Below are 25,141 nucleotides of genomic sequence, written 5' to 3' on the forward strand. Positions count from 1 at the left end.
ATATGTGACACGTGTCAATATAGATGTATGCTCTAATTGCTCCAATTGAGTAGACATATGAACATGTCAAAACCTCATGATCATCATTTTCAATACATTATCTTCACTACTGTAGCTGCTTTGCATTGAGTCCCTACCAGTACATTGAAATAGTGATAAACGTTATGATATCTAATGTCACAGTGTTTTCCATTTAAGAAACAAAACAATTTTAAACACTTATAAATACAACGATACACACACACACACACATATATCTACAATATATGTGTGTGTATGTTTGTGTATTCTGTGAGAAATAGGAAAAACAGAGTTCTGCAAGATAGAACAATAAGGGAACACGATTACATATAGCTGTCAGGGAAGGTCCACCTAAGGAAGTGATATTTAAGCTGACACCAGAAATATGAATAGGTCCTAGCCAGCTGAATAGGCAGGTGTTGGGAGAGTAGGAGAAAGAATTGCATATTCCTACAAAAATGCAGGCTTTCTGAGCATTAGAATATCAGCTAGTTCCATCCAGTGGGTCCTGACACCCTTCACCACTGTTAGTCAGTGTGACAGGGAACCTTGGGCTTTGGGTTAAGGGTGTACCTTGCCCTGATCAAGAGCCAAAGTCATTCTTTTTTAGAGAAGGGAAGACAGTCGATATGGATCTCTTCCCCTTTCCCATGTGGGATTCTGTTGCATCCCCTCCACTGTCACCTCCCATCATTCTCACACTCAACTCCCAGATGCCCTGAATCCTCCCGCAGAGAGCATCACGGCTCCCCACCAACAGTGCAGCCCATCTCACTCTGTCACTGGCACAGACTGAAGACAGCAGGTACCAGAAGACGTGGCCTGGCAAACTGTCTTTGTCCTCTCTTCTGGACTATTATTCAGGATGGGAACAATGAAGAAACATCCAGAAGCTAAGTTTTTATAAAAATAATGCATTCAAATATTACTTCTGCAATTTTTCTAAGAGTTACGGAAAATAGACCTTGCGTCCTAGAGTATACTGGGTGATTGTCGGTGGAGCCTGGTGAATCCCATCCAGAGACTAGGGAAGTTTTCCACATGCAGGTGAATTTCAGAAGAGTCAACGCCTAGAGACCAAATTAAACTTATTAATATCAGAAAACAATTGCAAACAACACACTCTTCAAACACACAGCCGCCAAACTCAGTAGTAATCAAGACTGAAGTCAGGAGCACAGGAGCAGTTCTTGAGAAGGAAACAAGAACTGTCTGGGTCCTGAAGCCACCTGCTGTGTAAGTTGCATGGTGACTACAGAGAGCTCTACTATGATACGATACAGAAAACATTTCTCTTCTAAGATGCAAGTAGTGCTTCTAACTCCACAAATGTAAGTATATATAAACTGGGATTGAAGGTAAGCATCTTTGTACCAGCTCCCAGTCAAGGCAGCTGCCCCCAGCCTTTTGTTTTGTAATCTTGGCTGGCCAGAGTCCGAGTCTTCACAGCAGTATCTTAGCTCCTGCACTACAGTTCCTCGCTGTCCACCCCCGGCTTCCGGACTGGAAGAACAGGGACGGAGGATAAAAGAAGACTGGTGAGGCCAGGAGTCACTGCCTGCAGAACCCCAGCCCGACTTTCCCTGCGCACTGGGATCCTGCTGGAACCTCTGCTGCAACATGAGCTCCGCAGCCAGGTCCCGCGCCATCTACCCGGAGATGCTGTTCCTGGCGTTGCTGCTCCTGCCAGTTGTGGTCGCCTTCGCCAGCGGTGAGAGCAGAAACCAGACTGGAAGGGCCAGCAGCGGCGAGGGGGGAATGCGGGAAGCTCTGGGGCTGGGGAGGAATCCTCTAGGATCATGATCGCAGCTACACTTACCGCGAGCGTGCTGAGTGTGCGGGTACAGTGGCAGGCACTGCACGGGCACCTCGCCACCTGATCAGCACAACTTCTGAGAGAGGTATGATTTATGGCTAAGGAAAAGAAGGCTGAAGGTAGTGGAAAAAGTGCCTAAAGTACCTCTGGCTACTCATGGAGTCACCATTCCGTCCCCTCCTCCTCTCTTACACCTTCCCTTTCCCCCTCAGCTGAAGCTGAAGACGACCGGGACCTGCAGTGCGTGTGTGTGAAGACCACCTCCCAGGTCCGTCCCAGGCACATCACCAGCCTGGAGGTGATCAAGGCCGGACCCCACTGCCCCACTGCCCAACTGATGTGAGTCCTCGCACTACCTCAGTCAGTGCCCCCACTCCGTGCCTCCTTTGCCCATTCCTCCCCCTTCTAATGCCATTTGCAAACCCAAGGACTGAAAGGCACACCTCTTCTCTTTTCCCTGCCAGAGCCACGCTGCGGAATGGAAGGAAAATTTGCTTGGACCTGCAAGCCCCGCTGTACAAGAAAATAATTAAGAAACATTTGGAGCGTTAGCTACTAGCTGCCCGAGTGTGCGCTTTCAATCTAACTGTGAAAGAATCTTCTGATGTTTGTATTATCCTTCTTATATTAAGAAAATAAATCAAGTTGTGGTATAGTAAATCTATTTCTTAACAATACTGCAAAAATAATGCTGACACATCACAATTTCATATTTTAAACTTTCCAGAATTTTAAGCAAAAAGCATTATGAAGGAAAACTTGGCTTAATAAAGACTGATTTTGTTCAGTGTTATATGTTAGCTGATACATATTTGTTCATTTATATGATTGCAGTACTTTATAGCTACATATTTACCTTGAATGTTAAAATTAGCTTGCCAATAAATATTAGTAGCTCTTAAGCATTACTCGACAGCTTTTTTTTTTTTTTTAAATGAAGTAAATAAGCAACACTCTGCTTTTATCCCCACAAATTCCTTAACATTGGAGATATTAAGATTCTGGAAACTAGGAGAAGTGTGAGGTAATATTTTCATTCATCCTTTGGGAAGACATTGCTCTATACTGGGGAGAAATGAAGGAGTTGTAACGTGGGCATATTAGTTTCCTGTTGCTTCTGTAACAAATTACCACAAACTCAGTGGCTTAACCAATACAAATTTATTGTCTTGTAATTCTGGAGGTCTCAAGTCCAAAGTAAGTCTTAAAGGTTAAACTCAAGCTGTCCCCAGAGCTGTATTCCTTCTGAAGGCTCTAGAAGAGAATCTACTTCCTCTCCTTTTTCACCTGCATTTCTTGCCTCATAACCCTTTCCCCAGTCTTCAACCTGCCTCACTCCAGCCTCTACTTCTCCTTTGTCTCCGCTGACTCTTCTACCTTTTATATCCCTCTTAACTATCATAGGAGGCTTGTGAATACATTGGGTTCACTTGGATAATTCAGAAACGCTTTCCAACTCAAGTTCTCTAATACATCTATATATCTATATATCTCTATCTATCTATCTATAGATACATGTATATTTGCCATGTTAAGCAACATATTTATAGTGTTCAGAGATTAGAACACAAGGATCTCAGGGGTGGGGGGCATTATTCAGCCTACCACCAAGGACCAGAAGGCAGAACCTACTTGAGGCAGGAGAAAGCTACAAACCCTTGCTCATGAGCTAGTGCAATTTTGACCTAATGTGACAAGGTGTACAGATAGGATTAAGATCTATGATAAAATACAGATGGTACAATTCAACCTCTGTGGTGGGCTGGAAAGGAGGGAGATACCTAGGATGACAAACTAAAATAAACAAAATTAATAGATACTTACGAATCTCATCTAAAATTTCCACATCCACATTGCAAACTAGTATTATTCCCGTTATAGAGATGAGGTGACAGTCTTGGGAAGGACACAGCTTGTCAGAGGCTGAGCAGATCATTCTGACTCCTGACTCCCTGCTCTTGCTTTCATGTTGTGCTGTCTTTCACACAGGAAAGTGGCATGTTAGCAAAATCCATGAACTAGCTGTTAAAGGTGGAGTACAAATTTGTTGGGGGGATGGGTGGGGCGGGCAATGGGAAGACTGGAACTGCCTCAAGATAAATAACAAGTAGAAAAACACAAGATCATTTTAAGTCATTTGCATGTTTGAACAACAGTTCATAGCTCTGCAGGGTTGGAGTATCTATGGGGAGAGTGAATGAAAAAAGGTCTCCCAACCAGTTTTTGCCCACTTAGTGTTTTTTATCTTCAGTACAACTTATGCACTACCACCCAAATAATATTTCCAAAACCCAAATATTTCATTTCCCTGAATAAAATATTCAAGGTCCAAAGTCCTTAGCCTGGCATCCCAGGCTGTGCCACACTCACTTTTCCTCTGTGCCTTAGTTTTCATATATGTGAAATGCTGACATTATGAGTGTCTAACTTTATGGATTGATTATCTTAAGAACTAGATAGAGGATATACGCAAAACATTTGGCACAGTTCCTTATACACAGTCTGAACTTAAAAATGAAGGACTATTAATTCTATTATAGTATTACATTACTGGTATCAATATTTCTCTTAATGCACCATTCCAGTTACTTTGGAGTGTTGAGTAAGAATTTTTTTTTTTTGTAAGACAGTCTCACTCTGTCACCCAGCAACTCCGCCACCCAGGTTCAAGTGATTCTCATGCCTCAGCCTCCTGAATAGCTGGGATTACAGGCAAGTGCCACCACTCCCAGCTAATTTTTGTGATTTTGGTAGAGACTGGCCTCATCTTGTTGGCCAGCCTGGTCTCAAACACCTTGCCTCAAGTGATCCACCCGCCTCAGCCTCCCAAAGTGCTAGGATTACAAGCATGAGCCACTGCACCCGGCCTGAGTAAGCAATTTAACAGAGGGTTTTTTTGTTATTGTTGTTGTTTTGGAAATAAGTTTTCTTTTTTCTTTCTTTCTTTCTTTTTTTTTTTTTTTTGGTAAGAAATTCTGGCTAGGGCAATCAGGCAAGAGAAAGAAATAAAGGGTATTCAGTTAGGAAAAGAAGAAGTCATATTGTCACTGTTTGCAGATGACATGATTGTACATTTAGAAAACCCCATCGTCTCAGCCCAAAATCTCCTTAAGTTGATAAGCAACTTCAGCAAAGTCTCAGGATACAAAATCAATGTGCAAACATCACAAGCATTCTTATACACCAGTAACAGACAAACAGAGAGCCAAATCATGAATGAACTCCCATTCACAATTGCTTCAAAGAGAATAAAATACCTTGGAATGCAACTTACAAGGGATGTAAAGGACCTCTTCAAGGAGAACTATAAACCACTGCTCAGTGAAATAAAAGAGGACACAAACAAATGGAAGAACATACCATGCTCATGGATAGGAAGAATCAATATTGTGAAAATGGCCATACTACCCAAGGTAATTTATAGATTCAATGCCATCCCCATTAAGCTACCAATGACTTTCTTCACAGAATTAGAAAAAACTGCTTTAAAGTTCATATGGAACCAAAAAAGACCCCACATTGCCAAGACAATCCTAAGTCAAAAGAACAAAGCTGGAGGCATCATGCTACTTGACTTCAAACTATACTACAAGGCTACAGTAACCAAAACAGCATGGTACTGGTACCAAAACAGAGATATAGACCAATGGAACAGAACAGAGTCCTCAGAAATAATACCACACATCTACAGCCATCTGATCTTTGACAAACCTGACAAAAACAAGACATGGGGAAATGATTCCCTATTTAATAAATGGTGCTGGGAAAATTGGCTGGCCGTAAGTAGAAAGCTGAAACTGGATCCTTTCCTTACTCCTTATATGAAAATTAATTCAAGATGGGTTAGAGACTTAAATGTTAGACCTAAAACCATAAACACCCTAGAAGAAAACCTAGGCAATACCATTCAGGACATAGGCATGGGCAAGGACTTCATGTCAAAAACACCAAAAGCAATGGCAACAAAAGCCAAAATTGACAAATGGGATCTAATTAAACTAAAGAGCTTCTGCACAGCAAAAGAAACTACCATCAGAGTGAACAGGCAACCTACAGAATGGGAGAAAATTTTTGCAATCTACTCATCTGACAAACGGCTAATATCCAGAACCTATAAAGAACTCAATCAAATTTACAAGAAAAAAACAAACAACCCCATCAAAAAGTGGGCAAAGGATATGAACAGACACTTCTCAAAAGAAGACATTCATACAGCCAACAGACACATGAAAACATTCTCATCATCACTCGACATCAGAGAAATGCAAATCAAAACCACAATGAAATACCATCTCACACCAGTTAGAATGGCAATCATTAAAAAATCAGGAAACAACAGGTGCTGGAGAGGATGTAGAGAAACAGGAACACTTTTACACTGTTGGTGGGACTGTAAACTAGTTCAACCAATGTGGAAAACAGTGTGGCGATTCCTCAAGGATCTAGAACTAGAAATACCATTTGACCCAGCCATCCCATTACTGGGCATACACCCAAAGGATTATAAGTCATGATGCTATAAAGACACATGCACATGTATGTTTATTGTGGCACTATTCACAATAGCAAAGACTTGGAATCAACCCAGTTGTCCATCAGTGACAGACTGGATTAAGAAAATGTAGCACATATACACCATGGAATACTATGCAGCCATAAAAAAGGATGAGTTCGTGTCCTTTGTAGGGACCTGGATGCAGCTGGAAACCATCATTCTCAGCAAACTATCACAGGAACAGAAAACCAAATACTGCATGTTCTCACTCATACGTGGGAATTGAACAATGAGATCACTTGGACACAGGAAGGGGAACATCACACACCAGGTCCTATTGTGGGGGGGAGGTAGGGGAGAGGGATAGCATTAGGAGATATACCTAATATAAATGACGAGTTAATGAGTGCAGCACACCAACATGGCACATGTATACATATGTAACAAACCTACACGTTGTGCACATGTACCCTAGAACTTAAAGTATATATAATAAAAGAGAAATATGCCCAAAACATAGTAAGTGACAAAAGACTATATATTGTGATTCTACTTTTTAAAATGTGTATATACATAAAAAGTATAAAAAACAACAAACCAGAATGTTTTGAGTGGCAAAATTAAAGATTTTTCTTTAAAAAAAAAAGGAGCAAAATATTGCAATAGCAATGAAATTGTTCAAAACAAATGAACTTTGAAGGAGAAAATAGTGGAAATGAGATGTGTGTGGCGTGATTTTGTTTTTGCTGATTTCCCTTTTGTTGCCTGTCTCAGACAGCATACTTAGCTTTATTTAACAGTTTGTTGACGTGACTTTTAAAGGGTCAAAAGAGCAAAACGAATTTTGCAAAGTCAAACGATGCTGGAATGTTGGTGCCTCATTTATCCTTGCTTCAGAATGACTTTGGTCTAACTGTCCTGAGAACACTTTTGAGTCATATGTTAATCTGTTTTGCATTGCTGTAATGGAATACCTGAGGTAATTTATTAAAATAAAAAAAAAAAAAAAAGGAGAAGCAGCAGCTTATTTGGCTCACAGTTCTGTAGGCTGTACAAGCATGGCAACAACACTGCTCAGCTTCTGGTGAGGCCTCAGGAAGCTTTTACTCATGGTGGAAGGCAAAGGGGGAGCAGGCATTTGTGATGGTTAATACTGAGTGTCAACTTGATTGGATTGAAGGATGCAAAGTGTTGATTCTGCACGTGTCTGTGAGGGTGTTGCCAAAGAAGATTTACATTCAAGTCAGTGGGCTGGGAAAGGCAGACCCACTCTGAATCTTGGTGGGCACAATCTAATCAGCTGCCAGTGCGACTAGAATATAAGCAGGCAAAAAAAAAAAAAGAAAGAAACGTGAAAAGAGAAACTGGCCTAGTCTCCCAGCCTACATCTTCCTCCCATGCTGGATGCCTCCTGCCCTCAAATATTAGACCCCGAGTTCTTCAGTTTTGGGACTCCGACTGCCTCTCCTTGCTCCTCAGCTTGCAGACAGACAGCCTGTTGTGGGACTTTGTGATTGTGTGAGTTAATATTTAATAAACTCCCATAATTACATATATACTTTTTTTCCAGCCCAGCTGGAAAGTTAAATCTTCTGGACTATAACGTTCCTTTAATCTCAGTCTCCATCCCTGACCTGGGGTTGGAGTCTCGAGGAAAATCATGAAAAACAGCTTCTGTGTAAAATGCCACACCAAATCGAATGTTGTCTGGATTGTTGAATATATATGGAATACACACACACACACATACACACACACACACATCCATTTCATTAGTTCTATCCCTCTAGAGAACCCTGACTAATACAGTGTGTCACATAGTGAGAAAAAGGGAGAGAGAAGAAGGAGGTGCCAGATTCCTTTAAATAGCCAGTTTTGTGAACTAACAGAGTGAGAACTCATTCATTACCATGGGGAGGGCACCAAGTCATGCATAAGAAATCTGCTCCCATGACCCAAACACCTACCACTAGGCTCCACTTCCAACACTGGGGGACACGTTTCAACATCAGATCTGGAGGGGACACACGTCCAAACTATATTAAATTACTGCCTTTATCAAAATGGGCATGGGGAGAGAGGGTTTGCTCCTTGGAAAATCCCAAATGACACAGCAACTCCCTGTTATTGTTTCAACATTCGTGGAGTAATAAAGATTCAGTGCATTTAAACTCCCCTCTAGATGGAGGTAGTCAGCATAAAATGTCCACAAATTAGGGACTTACCACATAGTCGTGGCATCTATCAATGAAACAAAACCATCAAAGGACATTTGGACCTTGCAAGTTGTTTTACATTTTTGTTATTATTGCTTTTTTTTTCCTTCTAAGAACTTTGTGGTAAAATAATTTCCTCTGTAATGCATAGGATATTGAAGAGTTGTTTTTAAATACATATTCATATTTTTCTCATTGTAAAAGACAATGCATGTTCACTCTAAGTAACAACAAACAGAGGCAAAAGAATAGAAACTAATTTTTAAAACTTGTAATTTTGCCACTCAATGTTTTTATTCTTTTTGGAGATATCATTTGACATGGCTATAAGTTGAAGTGCTAATTTTCAATAAAATATCAATAAAGTATGCAATCATAAAGAAAACACTTAGTAATTATTTTAAGTGCATTGCAAGCAGCTAGGGAGCATTCTCGTCCCAATTTTACAAATAGAAAACCAAGTCTAGGGTAATATAATTAGTTTTCGTTGGCCAGAGAATGAATAGCTAACCTATGTGATCTAGCATTCACTTATACATATTTGTAAATCCTGTGATTGTTACATTCAGTGTGTGTGTATGTATGAATGTATGTATATATTTCCGCACATACAGATATATACACACACAAACTTAAAACAAATTCATAATATGATACTTATATTTGCTTTGTACTGTGTGTCCACATATTTTGTGTTCTCTTTTACTTTATCCTACCACACTCCATTTTTTTAAAAGATGTTGGTCACACCACTATAAAGTGATTTCATAACTTACTGATGTATCGTGATGTGTAGTTTAAAAACACTTTTCCAGTTATTTGATTAAAGAGTTAAGCTCTGACGGTCTATATTAGATTCCACACTCCAGATAAAATGCTTGGAGAGCCAATAGGGGCACGATACTGAGGCCCAGCTGGAAAGTTAAATCTCCTGGTCTACAGTGTTCCTTTAATCTCAATCTCCATCCCAGATCTGGGGTTGGAGTCTCAAGGAAACCCATGAAAACAGCTTCTGTGGTAAAGATGTCACACCAAATAGGATATTGTCTGGATTGTTGAGATTCTAGGTCCTTTTCAGCTAGGACTACCATTTATATTCACTGCCCATCTGCTTCAGCAGTGTACCTCCTAGCTTGGTCCCAAATAGTTAAGAACAGAAAGCACATTGTTTTCTAGGAGAGCTTGAATAAAAGCAGCATATTCATACTCAGTGAACTAAACTAGCTGTTATACAAAATTCTTCTTCTCATATGGGGTTTTCCTCATTATTCCTGTAGATGCTGGTATTAGCCCAGTGGGTTTTTGAGTAAGACAGTTTGTGTTATATCTCAGCTTTGACTATGTGTGACCCTGGGTCTCCTCAGTTCCCTTATTCCAAAACAAGGACAATAAAGCCCACCACACAGAGTACTGAAAAGGATTAAATCATACTTATAATAGGATCCAGTATGGGTTCTGACTCAGAATTGAAATCTAGTAAATAAATGTCTACTTTCCTTTCCTTGGAGTTCTACTCTCAGGGCACATAACATTTCCAACAGAAGCCGCAATACCTGAGCTAGCAACCAACTCCTTAAAAATACAGCCAACAAGCCAGTTCTTCCCTTCCTCAGAACCACAACCCAAAGCTTGGGTGCAGACAGCTAGTTAAGAAAAAATTTAGCATGACAGACACAAGTAGTATTTTCCTGATAACAACTAAAAGAAAATTAAATAACAAAACCACAATGTTTGTCAGCCATCATGTCCATAAGATTACAAAATATACAGGACACTAGATGTCTTGTATATTTTATGCAGGAGGCTGGCTTAGCTATTTTTCCAGGAAAGAAAACAAGAAAAAATAAACTTTAGACTTAAATTTGCCAAGTATTTACTTCTTCATTGAAGCAGACCCAACATGAGGATTACGTCACTATCCAGCATTTGTGGTGAGAGGCAATGCAACTTGAAACAGAGCAGTTAAAGCAGAGTTGGAACAGCCAGCTCTTACTTATCAGCTGTGTTGGAGAATCAGTCTTCTTCTCTCAGTAATTCTAGGGATAGCTATAGGGACTATTAGGAAATAAGCAATAAAGCAATTTACACATGCCTCCATCAGGATAACTATTATGCTTCACTGTAATTATTCCTTTATCTATTTTCCTACTTTAAATCAGAGAATAAGGATTAAACCTATTCCATCTCTTCATTCTGGATTTCAGAAAAATGCTGATAGAGTAGGTGTTAAGTAAATGTGTGTCAAATATTAACCACATGGAGAAGAATAAATCTGCAGTTAGTGCTGTGAAGTAATGGTGCAGTTACGTGCTAAGGATAAGCTACTCGGCCAACAGAAAATTAGCTGAAAATCAAAGAAAGACACCGTTTTCCCAACTCTCAATCTTGTTAGGCTCACAGATCTCACCAAGTTATTCATAGATATTATAACACACCAATACTATCGGCCTCATCAGTGATGTGTTTGATGTTTTAATTAGAGTTGCATTTGTAACTATTAGGGATTTTGTTAAGAGTGCCCCTCATCTCTCTATCCACATGCTCTAATCACACACAGACGCTATGGTATAGACATATTAAACTTTATTTTATTATAGATGTTTGCTTCAATGTACAAGATATGGATAGTAAATTACACACAACCAAGCCCTTGTTCCTCCTCTTTCACTATAATTCCCACCATATCTTGTATTTCTTTATTGTCCTTAACTACTTACTTAATTAACTAGAAATGTCAATCAATGAACTAGCTCAGTCGCACACCAGTAGAGCAACCCCTTTGAAATCAGTGTTGTTCAGGAGAATCTGCTTCAAAGACTACCTAAGTAAATGGACTGATCAAGAAGATAAAAAGGAAAACACAAATATTTCTTACCAAAAAATTGAAGGATAATGAATGTTGGAAAATACTATGAACAAGATAGTTAACATCAAGTTATTATGATGATTCAAACTTTTCTTTGCTGAAATCTGTGTTTTTATGCTATGTATGCTATTTCATTTGTGGTTTATACATTCATCCTTCAATTTCCTAAATTTTGTTTTCAGAATGACAAAGTCATAATAACGTTTTCATCTCCAAAACAAATTTCTTGCATAATTATTTCCAAGAGAAACTTTTCATTTCCTTATTCTTTGCAATCCTGTAATTCTTTTTTTTTTTTTTTTAAATGTATGCTCACGATGTCATTACTTGGTGAATACCACTTCCAGATAGGTCAGAAAACAATTTTAAAGAAAAAGGAGATGCAAAAAGATTTTTAAAAACCTTTTTAAAAAACAATAACCGGCCGGCACGGTGGCTCACACCTGTAATCCCAGAACTTTGGGAGGCCGAGGCAGGTGGATCACCTGAGTTCAGGAGTTCGAGAACAGCTTGACCACCATGGAGAAATTCCTTCTCTACTAAAAATACAAAAAGTTATCCAAGTGTGGTGGTGCATGCCTATAATCCCAGCTACGCGGGAGGCTGAGGTAGGAGAATCGCTTGAATCCAGGAGGCGGAGGTTGCGGTGAGCCAAGATTGTGTCATTGAACTCCAGCCTGGGCAACAAGAGTGAAACTCTGTCTCAAAAAAACAAAACAAACAAAAAACAAACAAACAAAAAATAACCACCCCTTCAAAAAAAAAAAAATCTGGCAAAGCTAATATATCAAATGATTCTCAGTGTTACCTGAATGATTTTAAGTATTTGTAGACTAATCATATCATCAGATTATCATGCTAGGAACAGAAAAACAAATAATATAGCATTGTAAGAGAAAGTAGACAGGCTAAATAAATAATTTTACATTCAAATTCATATTTTATCAAACTTTACCTCTTCTACAAAACCTATCACTGTGCCTTGTACACGTAGATGAATTTTAAAATGTGTGGGAAGAATAGTTATTAGCTACTCACTTACTGCCTAGATCATGATCCTGTAATGACCCAGATCATTCTATCGGCGCTGAGGTAGATGATCTATAAACCAAACACAGATATTCCAGCTCCGTCTGTGACCAAGACCTCCCTGGCTTTATTCCTGACATTGTTCCCCTTCTGTTCCACACCTGGGAGAGCTCGAGCCCTCTGGCTTTGGATGCAGGTCCCATCTGTCTCTTTAAATGTGTTGGCAGACCTAGGCATCAGAGCTTTCTAAGGATTTTGGTTCAGACTCATTACTCTGGCTTTCCCAGGTAGGGGATCCCCTTCCCTAGCTCTTACTATAGAATTCAAACTCTGGCTCTGATTCAGCTGTCATATCTGGATTCATTAAATGTCCATTGGCATCTTTTGTTCTGGTCCAGCGAGGTCAAAATAGGCAAAAGAAACTAAGGAAATTCCACAGTCCATCAAGGGAAGCTTCCACATGTCCTGACTTCAGGATGTTTTAATTTTAAAACAGTGGCCTGAAACCACTGATTCATGCATTATTTCAACAAACGTTTGTTGAGTGGTTAGTATGAACCAGACTCATTTTAGATACTTTTACTCCTAGCTCCTTATAATTCCCTGTTTGAAAACTTCTCTTCATGTTTACATCTTCCTTTCCCTGACAGAATTGCCTATCATCCAGAGTCCTAGCACAAAGCTTCTCGTGAACTTTCAGGACCAGATATTCATAGTTTTTGATGGGTACTTAGGAAGTCACTGGTGTGAGAGAATTTTAGAGTCTGGTAGATGCAAACAGGAATGAGATATGATAGTTTTCCTTTCAGAATACATAATCCAGTATGGGAGTATGTAAATCTATGCTCCCCACAATACGATTTGCATCCAAGGGCTAAGATAACCCTTTGGAAGGAAAGATGGGATTTTAATGGAAGTGATATTTGAAATGGTCCTTGATTGATAAACAGGAGCCTTCAGTGACTGGGCCCTGCCTATGCTTCTGCTGGATCAATCTAAATGTTAAATTCCATGTTAAAAAAATAAAATGCTGATTTTTGCTTTCAGGTCATACCACACTGTTTCCAGTTTCCATTCCTTTGCTTGTTTGGTCTGCCTCTTCTGAAGTGGGTCCCTTCCCAAGTCACCTTAGGTAGCACCCTCTACCAGAAAGTTTTCTCTGGAAGCTCCCACCCTTCCACAAAACAGGGTCAGGTGCTCCCCTCCTGTGAGTGCCCATGAAACTCTGCACATTGCTGAGTGTCTTGGACCTCGACACATGTCATATCTTTCTGTGACACTCTGTAGATGTGAATTCAGTTGAAGCAGAGTCTGTCTTTTCCCTCTTTGTAATCCAATTTAGAGCCCAATTTAGTTCCCAGATCATGAGTGGTAGATAAATTTTGAATGGATGAATGGACAGATGCATTAACAATAAAGTAACTAGAGCAACTGTGTAGGAAAGTTGTCTATAGCAGAAATGTGGAAGATGAGTGATGTTAGGCAAGACTATTTCACTGGCAAGAGACAGACATCTAATTTATACCATCTTAGAAAAAAGAAAAGAAAGAAAATCTGCCGGCCTACATGACTGAAAAGTTCATAAATGAATCAGAGCCAGCTGGAGGACCTAGGTGTCCATACAATATACTTAAGATGGTCCCCTTCATGTCTTACCTGTGCTTTTCTCTGGGCCAAATTCACTCTCAGGCATGTTCTCCCCAAGCATTACAAAATTCCAGGCCCTCATTTTACCAGTTTTGCAACCGCAGTGAGAATTCAGAACATCCTTTTCATTTGTTCCAGCAAAAATTCTAGGAACTATTTCTAATATAGCCAGGCTTTGGTCACTTGTCCACATCTGAATCAATCAGCAAGGTTAGGGCCGGGGGTGGCATACAGGAAGGAACTGAGAGATGGGTTATCCTATCTGAACCCTATAGGCTAAGAGCAGGTAATCCAGGGTGTGTTCTGAGAAGAGAGTGCCAGACAAGCAGTCTTTGGAAGACTGATTAGAGAGGCTGAACCTGACTCTAGAACCCACTCTGCCCTTGTACTTTGGGGGTGAACTGATCCAGAAATCTGACATCACATTCACACATCCTTATTCTTCTCTGCTCAGAGTCAGAGTCATTACACTGGAAGAGATGAGTATAGAGAAATAGGGACAGCAGGTGTGAGGGACAAGTTCCTAAGGTAAGTAGGGGCAGAGGAGAGCTGCCCCGCCTGTTCCTGCCTGCCTTGAGCACGGTCACTTCTCAGGATGGAGCACTGCCTCTATTTAGGCTCCCCTAAAATACAGAGCTTGAGTCATGGGCTTGTCATGCATGTAATTTATTTGGGGAAATGTTCCCAGCACAGAGGACTCAAGAACTGGAAAGAGTAAAATAGGAAGAGAGGACATGGGCAATTGGGGCTCAATCCTACTGGGTATCCTCTGAGAAATGATGTAGAATGTCTGCCCAAACCATGAAAAATGGGAAAACATGTATCTATTGCCTCTTGTTTCTCCTGAGAAAGGGATGTTCCATGGCAGCAACAGAGAAACATTGGGCTAGTGAGTGAAAAATACTTGATGCAGCTGAGGCAGGGAGCTGCCAGGTGACATCTGCAGGCAGCAGAGTGCTACAGCAATGACAGATAAACAGATCTAGGAAACATGAGCATGCAGATTTGACTGCTAATTATGAAAGTTTCCATAGTGATCTCAGGGAAAATGGAATTTAGCCACCAAAGCTTCCATTTTTAAAGATTCCTCCATTTCTTCAAGAATTGTTGCTTGCATACGTTTAAAGACTGCGTAAAATCATGGCATTCAACTCTTGAAAAAAATTGGCTTGGAGGAACACTTGTCTCAACAAGACAATGAATTTGTTTATTTTTCCAGACTACAGCATTCCTGTGCTTATACATTTTGACTTTTAGTTTATGCAGATTTCACTGATACAAGTGGCATAATAAGGAGGAAATAACAAAAAATTCTTTCCTTTCCAATTCATGTACAAAAAACAAGTGATTCTGATGAAAATTTTCGTAAGAGTCAAGTTCTGTCTAATCTGCAGATGCCCACTACTTCTTGACATGCTTCATTCACTTCATTCTCTTGGCAGCTCCTGTGGAGCTCTGATCCCCCTGAGTGCTCTCATTGCGTCAGTTTTGGGTTGGGTCCTGAGATGATTATAGCAGAAACACTTGTGTTTTTCTCCAGTTACCAGAACTAGATGAGAGATTTGGGCAGCATGATTAATGATGAAGGCAAACTATTTAATCCTATGAAACATGATGAAGTGTCCAAACTTGGCAGTAGATATTTTGGATTTTCATATTTGAGCAAACAGTCACTAACAAAAATTCAATTTCCTTTCTAAAAGCTAGCAGATGAAACATGCATTACCATTTAATTTTGGAGGTATTCTAAATGAATTCAGAAAGAGAAACTTTTTAAAAAATAAACATTTTATTTTGAAATAATTTTAAGTTTATAAAAGTTGCAAAGTTAATACAGTATCTGTGTATCTTTCACCCACTTTCCTTTAAAGTGAACATTTTACAATACCATGGTATATTCGTCAAAGCTAAGAAACCACCACTGACACATTACTTTTAACTGAACTCCGGATTTTATTTGGATTTTGCCAGTTTTTCCATTAACATCCTCTTTCTGTTTCAGAATGCAAACCAAAGTACCACACTGCAGCCAATTGTCATGTCTCCATAATTTCCTCTGGACTGTGATGGTTCCTCAATCTGCCCTTATTTTTCATGACATTGACAGTTTTGAAGAGTACCACTCAGCCATTTAAGTTTCTTCGATTTAGGTTTGAAGCATGCCTTTCTCATGATTAGACTTGGGCTATTAATTTTTGAAAGAGCACCAAAGAGGTATGTTGTTCTTGTGACACCATATCAAGGGGGTACATGATATGCACATGACATCACACTGATGATGTAAATCTTTCTCATTTGATATAGGGTGAGTTTACCAGGTTTCCTCATGGCAAAGTTACTATTTTATTTTTCAGAATTGGTCACTTCAGGAAAATATAACAAGCTATTTCAATGCCACAGGAGAGATATGCGGTTAGTGAAACAGAACTATGGAGATGTATGACCATTTTGCTGTGCTTTCATTTAAGAATATGTAAATTTGAACTATTCAACTAGGGCAATAACAGATTTTTAAAAACCATTCTACTCTTGAAAGTATTAATTATATATCACAGAGTGTTTTTTATCATAGTATAATGGTTAAATGTCATTTTATCTGGGTTTGATTTCCAGGCTCAAGGATGTATGGCCTTAGGCAAGTGACTTAAGCTCTCTGCACCACAGTTCCTTTATTCGTAACTTAAAGTCTCATAGACATACCAATATCTACTGATACTATAGTTATCAGTACAAGTACAGGCTTGTTTGGAAGACTGAATGAGTTAATATTTGTAAACTGCTTAGAAGAACAGAAAATAAATGCTCTGCCCTTTGCCTCGGGTGAAGAGGTGTAGCAATTTGCCCTTGGTATGCAGCAGCATAATCAAGGAAGCAGCATATTTTTTATTTACCAGAATTCTGTAAGCTCTTATAATTTAGCTCCTTTGCTGAAGAAAAAAAAAAGCAAATTTTCAGTGACCTGTGAATGTTTGTTTCATAGACAAAGTGAAGAGATATTACAGGGAAAAAAAGATCTTCTTGCCTTTTTGGCTTGTATGAACTTTATAAAATGATCACGTATTACAAATACAATTAGAAAACAAAACAGAACAATACATTTTTCAAGTTTTAAAGAATAATTTCCATGTTTCTGGAAATTTCAATTTCCCATCAAATCCCAGAAAAAGAGTGATAATAAGAGGTGTAATCACACAAACTTTCAATTATTCATGAGCTAGTCACACACTTAATAAACTTTAGATTATATGTCATTTCCTATTCCTCAATACCAATTAGAACCTTCCTCTAATTTTCTTGATTTCTTTCTTAGAATCATATTGATAAACACTAGAATATTTTCTAAAAATAGTCATTCCTTTAGTACATCTTTTCAATAAATGAGATGGAGACTGTCACATTCAAAGTCCCTTTTTATATACATGAAGTGATTGTAAGGTGGACTACAAAATAAACCAATGATCTGTCTGAATGGTAACAAATAAAACTTTATCTAAGTGTACCTCCTGGTAGAGTACATATTTGTCTTCCTTTCTGAAAACCTGATACAGAAAATTTTATTTCAATTTTTGTAAATTCTCAACTGAGTTTCTTTTTTTTTTTTTTAAATTTAGAAGTTTGCAGCATTGATTACAGCTTGAAACTGATGAAGATATTTGGGACACTGTATTTTGGTCTCCATTGGGTCAATGCTTTTTCATTTATTCTTTATATTAAGAAATATAAGTAATCAGGAAGATGTGAAAAGGGAAATGATTGAAAAGACTGGAGTACATATACTATATACAGTGTCCATTTTAAAGAAACAGCATTCTAGCACACCTTTCTACCCTTGACTAAGATTACTGTAATGAGAGCACCAGTACTCCTGAGCACCAGTAACCAAAAGGGCATTTTGGAAACTGAGCTTTTGGTGTTTATATGAACATTCTGTCTTCCAGGACCTGCCTTTATTTCTTCAAGACTCATACTGCTGTATATGGTGTTGTATACATTCAGAGTTAGTTGGGAAGCAGTAACTGATACAGAAAATTTTAAATGTAAAAAACACTGGGGAGTGAACCTTTCCATTAGAATACACACACACACACACACACACATATATCATGTATATATCATATATATATATATATATGTGAATTCACATCAGGATGAGTTTCTGTTTAGGCAATGTTGGAAAACCTATTTCCATTTTGTTTATTTAACAAACATTACAAGGCACTTAAATCCATGCTGGCTCTTACAAATGTTGACTCATTTCTCATAAGTGCCTTGGGGTAGAAGCAGAGAGGCTAAACAACCTGCAGGCGATGCTTCACTACTATATGCAGGTGGCAGCCTGGCCTGTGTTCTCTGCTTGGCTAGGAACACAGGTCTTACCTATTGAGCTGGGCTGTGTAGAACTCTGTTGTGGAGACATTTGCCTCTGGGTCTGGGGCCTCTGCTTTTTCCCTCTCCTCCCATGGTTACTCCACGTCTCAGAGAGCTCTGAATCCCAATTGGAAAATCACACTTAAACCCTCTAAAAACCTAATGATGAATAAAAATAAGTTCTCTAGAACTTCTGGAGAAAAAAGTAAAAAAGCTACCAGGTTAAATGACTGAAATTCCTGAGAGAAAACAACATGTATGTGTTCCTCTAGAAAGGGGGCCCAATATTGAATACCAGGAAGTCCTATAGTAAATGGAATGTGACTTTATGTGGGATCTGGCGTTCCTATTTCATCCGGATGCATGTCTGCTGCTTCAGTGGGAATGGCGCTTGCACACCAGGTACCCACTCCCCGGTGTCATGTGCTATGCTGTCCAAAGACAGAATGAGGAATGGTAAGCCCATGAACCTGCTGGACCCAGCCCCTCCGAGGTCCGGAGTGACAACCAGTACTGTATTTCTAGATCGAATCTGAACCCCATCCTACAGGGAAAAGATTTCCAGGGGATTTTGGAAGTTCCAACATTTTACAGGGAAGAAGGAAGTTACGCAGGATAGGAAAGAAGAGGTCATGCTATACAGCACTGGCTTCCACTGACACTAACACTGGATTCAACTTTTGACGCTGATAATCTGTTGCCAATGGAGGACGTAAAGAAGATGTTCTAAGTGTGATTAGAGAATATGCAACACAAGGAACAAGCAGAACATTCTTCTCTGGAATCTGAAATGATGGACTCTCCTTTCACAGAGAGCGCTGATGTTAGATGTACATGAAATAGGCTAATCCGAAAATAAGAAACGCTGAGGCAGAGAGGATAATATAGTTCCAGGCTATCTCCCAGCACCTTGTTAATTTCTCTCAACCTCCAGACACAAATCCGAGACGTAACTCTCTTCCTCCAAAGAGGTCGTGCCTACCCTGTGGTGGTTCTCAGGGATCCACCCCAGCTCCCTCTCCGCTCCCAGCCCTACACACTGGGATCACTAGGTACCCAAGATCCCACCTCTCAGGTGGTATCTTCAGCGCTGGCTGCCACTCAGCCCCCCTCCAGGGATCCGGGGCAGAAGGCGAATATCCCAGAGTCTCAGAGTCCACCGGAGTTACTCTGGAGGGCGAGGCGCGGGCTGCATCAGTGGACCCCCCCACCCCACCCGCACACCAAGTGCTCCACCCTGGGGGCGTGGCCGTCGCCTTCCTTCCGGACTCAGCATGGATCTGGAGCTCCGGGAATTTCCCTGGCCTGGGAGCTTCGGGCTTTCCAGCCCCAACCATGCATAAAAGGGGTTCGCGGATCTCAGAGACCCACAGAGCCCGGGTCGCAGGCACCTCCTCGCCAGCTCTCCAGCTCCTCGCACAGCCGCCAGACCCGCCTGCTGAGCCCCATGGCCCGCGCCGCGCTCTCCGCAGCCCCTAGCAATCCCCGGTTCCTGCAGGTGGCGCTGCTGCTCCTGCTCCTGGTGGCCACCGGCCGGCGCGCAGCAGGTGGGTCCTGGCGCCTTGGGGTCCCCGGGTCGGACGCTGCTGGGGTGGGCGCCCGGCGCCGACAGCCTCGCTCAATCAGTGAGTCTCTTCTTCCCTAGGAGCGTCCGTGGTCACTGAATTGCGCTGCCAGTGCTTGCAGACCCTGCAGGGAATTCACCCCAAGAATATCCAAAGTGTGAACGTGAAGGCCCCAGGACCCCACTGCGCCGAAACCGAAGTCATGTAAGTCCCGTCCCGCTCTGCTGCTGTCACCGCCGGGGTCCCCGACTCTCCCGCTGCCCCAAACCCTGTGCCCAGTCCGACCTCCTGCCTCATGGAATTCCCTTCTCTCTGCAGAGCCACACTCAAGAATGGGCAGAAAGCTTGTCTCAACCCCGCATCCCCCATGGTTCAGAAAATCATCAAAAAGATGCTGAACTGGTGAGTTATGGTTTCTATGTACACAGGTGACTGGAGCCGTTGGTCAGAAATACTGGCATCTGCCCCCTAAAAATAAAATTAGGGAAACCCAGGGGTTAGTTGAAGGACTAGAAATTGTGATTATTGTTTTCACAATTAAAGTTTCCTTTACGATAATTACTGCTCTGGTGCCAGAGGATATTCCCAATGCCTGGCGTCCCCACCCAGTTTCTTCTTTCGTTCCAACGAACGTAGGTTATAACTGCCTTCATTTGAGGCCCAGTAGGACAAAGAGCAATAGGTTCTGGCTGTTTTTAATCCAATAGTACAGTGGAGACCACCACCCCACTCCACCCCCATTCCTAAAAGAGCATCCCAAGCCTAGAGGTCCTTGCCACACAGTACAGCTGTCACAGGCAGTAGCCACTTGGTTGCCAGGCTGGGGAAGCTGCATTCAGAAAACTCTAGAGGCTGGAAGAGCAGGACAGGAGCAGAGTGTTGTGCAGTCAGCTTTCCCAAGCACCTACTCAGGGCACCCATTTCTCATTACAGTGACAAATCCAACTGACCAGAAGGAAGGAAGAAGCTCATTGGTGGCTGCTCCTGAAGGAGGCGCTGCCCTTATATGAACAGAAGAGAAAAGAGAGACACAGCTGCAGAGGCCACCTGGATTGAGCCTAATGTGTTTGAGCATCACTTAGGAGAAGTCTTCTATTTATTTATTTATTAGTTTGTTTTGAAGATTCTATGTTAATATTTTAGGTATAAAATAATTAAGGGTATGATTAAGTCTACTTGCACACTCTCCCATTGTATCATTCTTTTTAAAATGTCAACCCCAAGTTAGTTCCATCTGGATTCGTATTTAATTTGAAGGTAGAATGTTTTCAAATGTTCTCCAGCCATTATGTTAATATTTCTGAGGAGCCTGCAACATGCCAGCCACTGTGATAGAGGCTGGGGGATCCAAGCAAATGGCCAATGAAATCATTGTGAGGGCAGGGGAATGTATGTGCGCATTTGTTTTGTAACTGTTTAGATGAATGTCAGTTGTTATTTATTGAAACGATTTCGTAGTGTATGGTCAACATTTCTCATGTTGAAACTTTAAGAACTAAAATGTTCTAAATATCCCTTGGACATTTTATGTCTTTCTTGTAAGGCATACTGCCTTGTTTAATGTTAGTTTCACAGTGATTCTGTCTTAGAACAAAGGGGTTTAATTATTGGTGTTTTCATACATAATATAAAAATAAAGTACTTAAAAATAGAAAATACTCGTTTGATTTTTTGGGGGAAACAAGGGCTATCTTTACTTTAAAATCTGGTGATTTATATCAATATTTCTCAATATTTTTATTTTGTTATTTTCTGGGTGTTCAATTTGCTATACAGATAAATCAAACTACGAGTTATGCTTCATTTCATGTGGTGATTGCTGCCAATACCCTTGGCTCTCACCTAGTGAAGAATGTGCTTTACCAAACTATGGGCTGGCCCCTAATGGGAGAGTCACTGATATAAATTGCCCTTTTTATAAGAAGTTTCTTTCTGTCTTGCTACTCAAATTTACCTCCTTAAAAACATTTATATTATCTTAATAAGGGCCCTCATTTCATTGCTTTTGTTAAACAACATTTCTTATAATTGTTGACAGTTTAATAAAGGTGGCAGTGAAATGGTGACTAAAATATTTCTTTTTTCAAAACTCAAATCATTTGTGTTGTCAATAGAAGCAGAAGTGAGTGGCTGAATGCTTCACCTGTGAAAAGATCTTATTGAAATTTGGGCTCAGCTTTCTAACCTTCACATATAAGTAATTACTACTAAGATCAGCAGTGTTTCAATCCTTTATAGCAATATGCCAAATACAATGGTTTTAAGATTGGACTGCATTCATTCGCATCCTTTCTAGTGGAATTTTGATGGGACCTCAGAGCGGTTGTCCTCTGGGGAACTCTGTATTCATTGCTGTCCCAGGACGGCAGCAGCACTACAGGTTTTAGGACAGAAGCACAATTGGCATGTCTAAGTAAGAAAGACCCCAATAATATAAAAGAAAGCACACTCCAAACCTGAAAAGGAAGGATGTTCGTGCATGCATGAAGTGTGTACTTGCTTCTGATTCAGGACTCATTCAGGAAATCCTGAGTCCTGGGTAACTGCCTCTAACAGAGGCAAGAAGGTGAGGCTGGCAGCCTCAATATTTGAAATCAAGTTCTGGATTGTCCCAAGAATCTGGGCAAATAAAGGTCATAAGTAGCAAGAAACAAACTCTGGGAACTTTCCTCACAACTAAAAAAGTTAAAAATAAGAATCTCTTCATAATTCCGACATTATTAGTTAGTTATGAATGAGATAAGAAATAATATTTATAAACTATACATAAGCAAATAAATGCAAACCATTTGAGAAACTCTATAAATGGTAGGATTCACTCCCTAACCCCAAGTTAGAGGACACTAGAAAATGTTTACAAGCAGCTCCCAAGGGTTCAATAGAACCACTCCTTACACCTAAGACAAGTCCTTACCCTCAAACATTGGAGCTTGCTGTACTGGCTACTTAGCTCTGGCTAACATGGAACAGGGAACATAAAAAGGACAAAAAAGGACAAAAGAGATGCTTTTATTCACATGGTGGTTAAAAACAGACTTCAAAGGATCAGATTGACTTTGGTGTAAATTCCAGCTCTGTCACTATGATCTTGGGCAAGTTTCTTTACTTCACTCAACCTCAATTTCCTTTCTACAGGATGAGGATAATAACAAAATGAGGCTTCTGAAGTGTTGCAGGAATTAAATGTTATGCAGACTCTGGAAACCTGGTTCTTGCCATTGGTCCTCAGGCCAACTCCATGAACATTGTCTCAGTCTCAGTCTTAGATCAAGCAGATATGTAAATTGTGGTTTTCACACCAAATTGCTTTGAAAACTTGCAAGTACAAGGCAGTCTCCTGTTGGGAGTGTTATAGCAGGAGGTAGGATACAGCCTGTTTGGTGTGGTAGTCACAGGGTGAAGGAAGTAGGAAAGGGTATTACATAACACATCACAGTATTGAGAAGCCATCAGCAGAAGACAGCAATGATCACAGTGACTGAGGTTTCTTGAGCAATGTTACCATGGGGTCTAGAGAAGGAAGGAAGGAGATGTGGCTAACACTATTCTGTCATTGTGAGTCTTCCTGAGACACCCTCTCAGGTGTTCCAGAAGAAACTAGAGAGACATTAAGGGATGGTGGAGGTGGCAGACCCACAATATCACAGTGAGGGAAGTCCAGAAAAACAGATCATATTGTTTGTCTTTTCTGGCTACCCAATCACATAATTTAAAAAAGGACTTGTCCTGTTTCCACCAGTGATGTCCCACTCCACTCACAATGAGTATGACAACTGCAATGTACAACAGCTTCCCAATTTAAGGCACCTATTCTTCTGCATCTCTTCCTGGGGGCTTTCTCTATTGAGGTGTAGAGAGGGGGCTTGGCAGAGAGAGATTTCTCAGTCCACAGCTAGGATGGCCCGTAATTTGATGCCCTGAGAGGAGAAACAGGAGTTAACGAATGAATATTCAATTTTCCCAGTCTCTTGTTAGATAATTCTAGAAGTTTCTCTCTCTCTCCATGTATATGTGTGTGTTTACATTTTATAGTGTATTAAAATAAAATAAATATTAAAAATACAAATATATGAATAGATGAAATGTTCCACTTCTCTCTTCATTATGTTTACACCTTATTTAAACACCTGAGCATAATTAAGGTAGTTATTTAAAAATCTTGCTGTGCTAAATCTATCATTCTGTCACTTCTGAATCTATATTTACTTGATTTTTTTCTCTTATTAACTCATGCTGTTCTACTTCTTAGCATGGATAATCATTTTCATTTGACTGCAGGAAATTTTGAATCTTATGTTGCTGAGTGTCAAGATTTGTTTTCTTTCTTTAGAGTCTTGGGCTTCGTTTTGACAAGCAGTTAAGTTCTAGGGCATCAGCTTCGTCTCTTTGGGGCTTGTTGTTGAGCTTTGTTAGGGTGGTCTAGGAATGTTCTTCACTCTAGGGTTTGTTTAGCTGCACTACTAAGTCGTGTCTTTCTTGTGCCATTAGTGAATGCCCGGAGCTCACAGGTTCTCTCTACTCCGACAGGGTAGACGTTAAATATCTCTTCATTCCATGCTAGGTCTAAGGTTTTCTCAGCTTACAAATCTCTAGTTTGACTTATGGAGTTTGCTTGACTTATGGATTTTGCTTGACTTATGGAGTTTCGCCTCATGCATGTGCGACTTAGTATTGATCAAAGAGACCCACTGGGACCTCAATGCAGATTGATGGAGTTTTGGTTTCTTGCATAGGTCTCTCCTTTCCGCAGTTCTCTTTTCCTAAACTTCTAGCCATCCCAGCTCCACTGAATTCAAACCTGTGCCCCCTCAACTCACTAAGACTACCATGGTCTAATTGGGATCTCTCCCCCTGCACAGAGGTCCAGAGTTGCTCCAGAAAAAAACCAGGATGACCATACACCTCACCTTGTTTGTTTCCTTTTCTGAGGAATTCTAATCTTTTGCTGCTTGTTGTCTAATGTCTGATAACAATTGCTTCATATATTGTGTTGCACTTTCTAGTTGCTTAAGACAGGAAGTTATGACTTTTGTTTTACTTCAACATGACTGGAAATTGAAATCTTATTGGGACAATTCTGAGGAACATTTTACAAGGTTTCTTGAGACTCCATGGCAA

General features: G+C 40.3%; 2 protein-coding genes across 2 annotated transcripts; both read left to right on the forward strand.

Annotated features, from left to right (window-relative positions):
* The first annotated feature begins 1,281 nt into the window (after positions 1–1,281).
* On the forward strand, positions 1,282–2,745 carry LOC105477298 (platelet factor 4 variant 1). The gene is made up of 4 exons (XM_011733757.3): positions 1,282–1,352; positions 1,454–1,732; positions 2,050–2,176; positions 2,302–2,745. Exons 2-4 carry the CDS (start codon positions 1,642–1,644, stop codon positions 2,387–2,389), a joined length of 306 nt encoding a protein of 101 aa, XP_011732059.1. The 5' UTR covers positions 1,282–1,352; positions 1,454–1,641; the 3' UTR covers positions 2,390–2,745.
* A 17,020-nt stretch (positions 2,746–19,765) lies between these two features.
* On the forward strand, positions 19,766–22,024 carry LOC105477297 (C-X-C motif chemokine ligand 1). Its single transcript, XM_011733756.3, has 4 exons — positions 19,766–20,005; positions 20,104–20,227; positions 20,342–20,425; positions 20,957–22,024. Exons 1-4 carry the CDS (start codon positions 19,906–19,908, stop codon positions 20,970–20,972), a joined length of 324 nt encoding a protein of 107 aa, XP_011732058.1. The 5' UTR covers positions 19,766–19,905; the 3' UTR covers positions 20,973–22,024.
* The last annotated feature ends 3,117 nt before the right edge of the window (positions 22,025–25,141 follow it).

The sequence above is a fragment of the Macaca nemestrina genome, chromosome 3, assembly GCF_043159975.1.
Source record: "Macaca nemestrina isolate mMacNem1 chromosome 3, mMacNem.hap1, whole genome shotgun sequence".
Classification (NCBI taxonomy): domain Eukaryota; kingdom Metazoa; phylum Chordata; class Mammalia; order Primates; family Cercopithecidae; genus Macaca; species Macaca nemestrina.

Coding starts and splice junctions, on each gene's coding strand:
- LOC105477298 (XM_011733757.3), top strand. CDS start 1,642: ATGAGCTCCGCAGCCAGGTCCCGCGCCATCTACCCGGAGATGCTGTTC. Junction 1,733..2,049: donor TGTGGTCGCCTTCGCCAGCG/GTGAGAGCAGAA, acceptor TTTCCCCCTCAG/CTGAAGCTGAAGACGACCGG. Junction 2,177..2,301: donor TGCCCCACTGCCCAACTGAT/GTGAGTCCTCGC, acceptor TTTCCCTGCCAG/AGCCACGCTGCGGAATGGAA.
- LOC105477297 (XM_011733756.3), top strand. CDS start 19,906: ATGGCCCGCGCCGCGCTCTCCGCAGCCCCTAGCAATCCCCGGTTCCTG. Junction 20,006..20,103: donor CACCGGCCGGCGCGCAGCAG/GTGGGTCCTGGC, acceptor CTTCTTCCCTAG/GAGCGTCCGTGGTCACTGAA. Junction 20,228..20,341: donor TGCGCCGAAACCGAAGTCAT/GTAAGTCCCGTC, acceptor TTCTCTCTGCAG/AGCCACACTCAAGAATGGGC.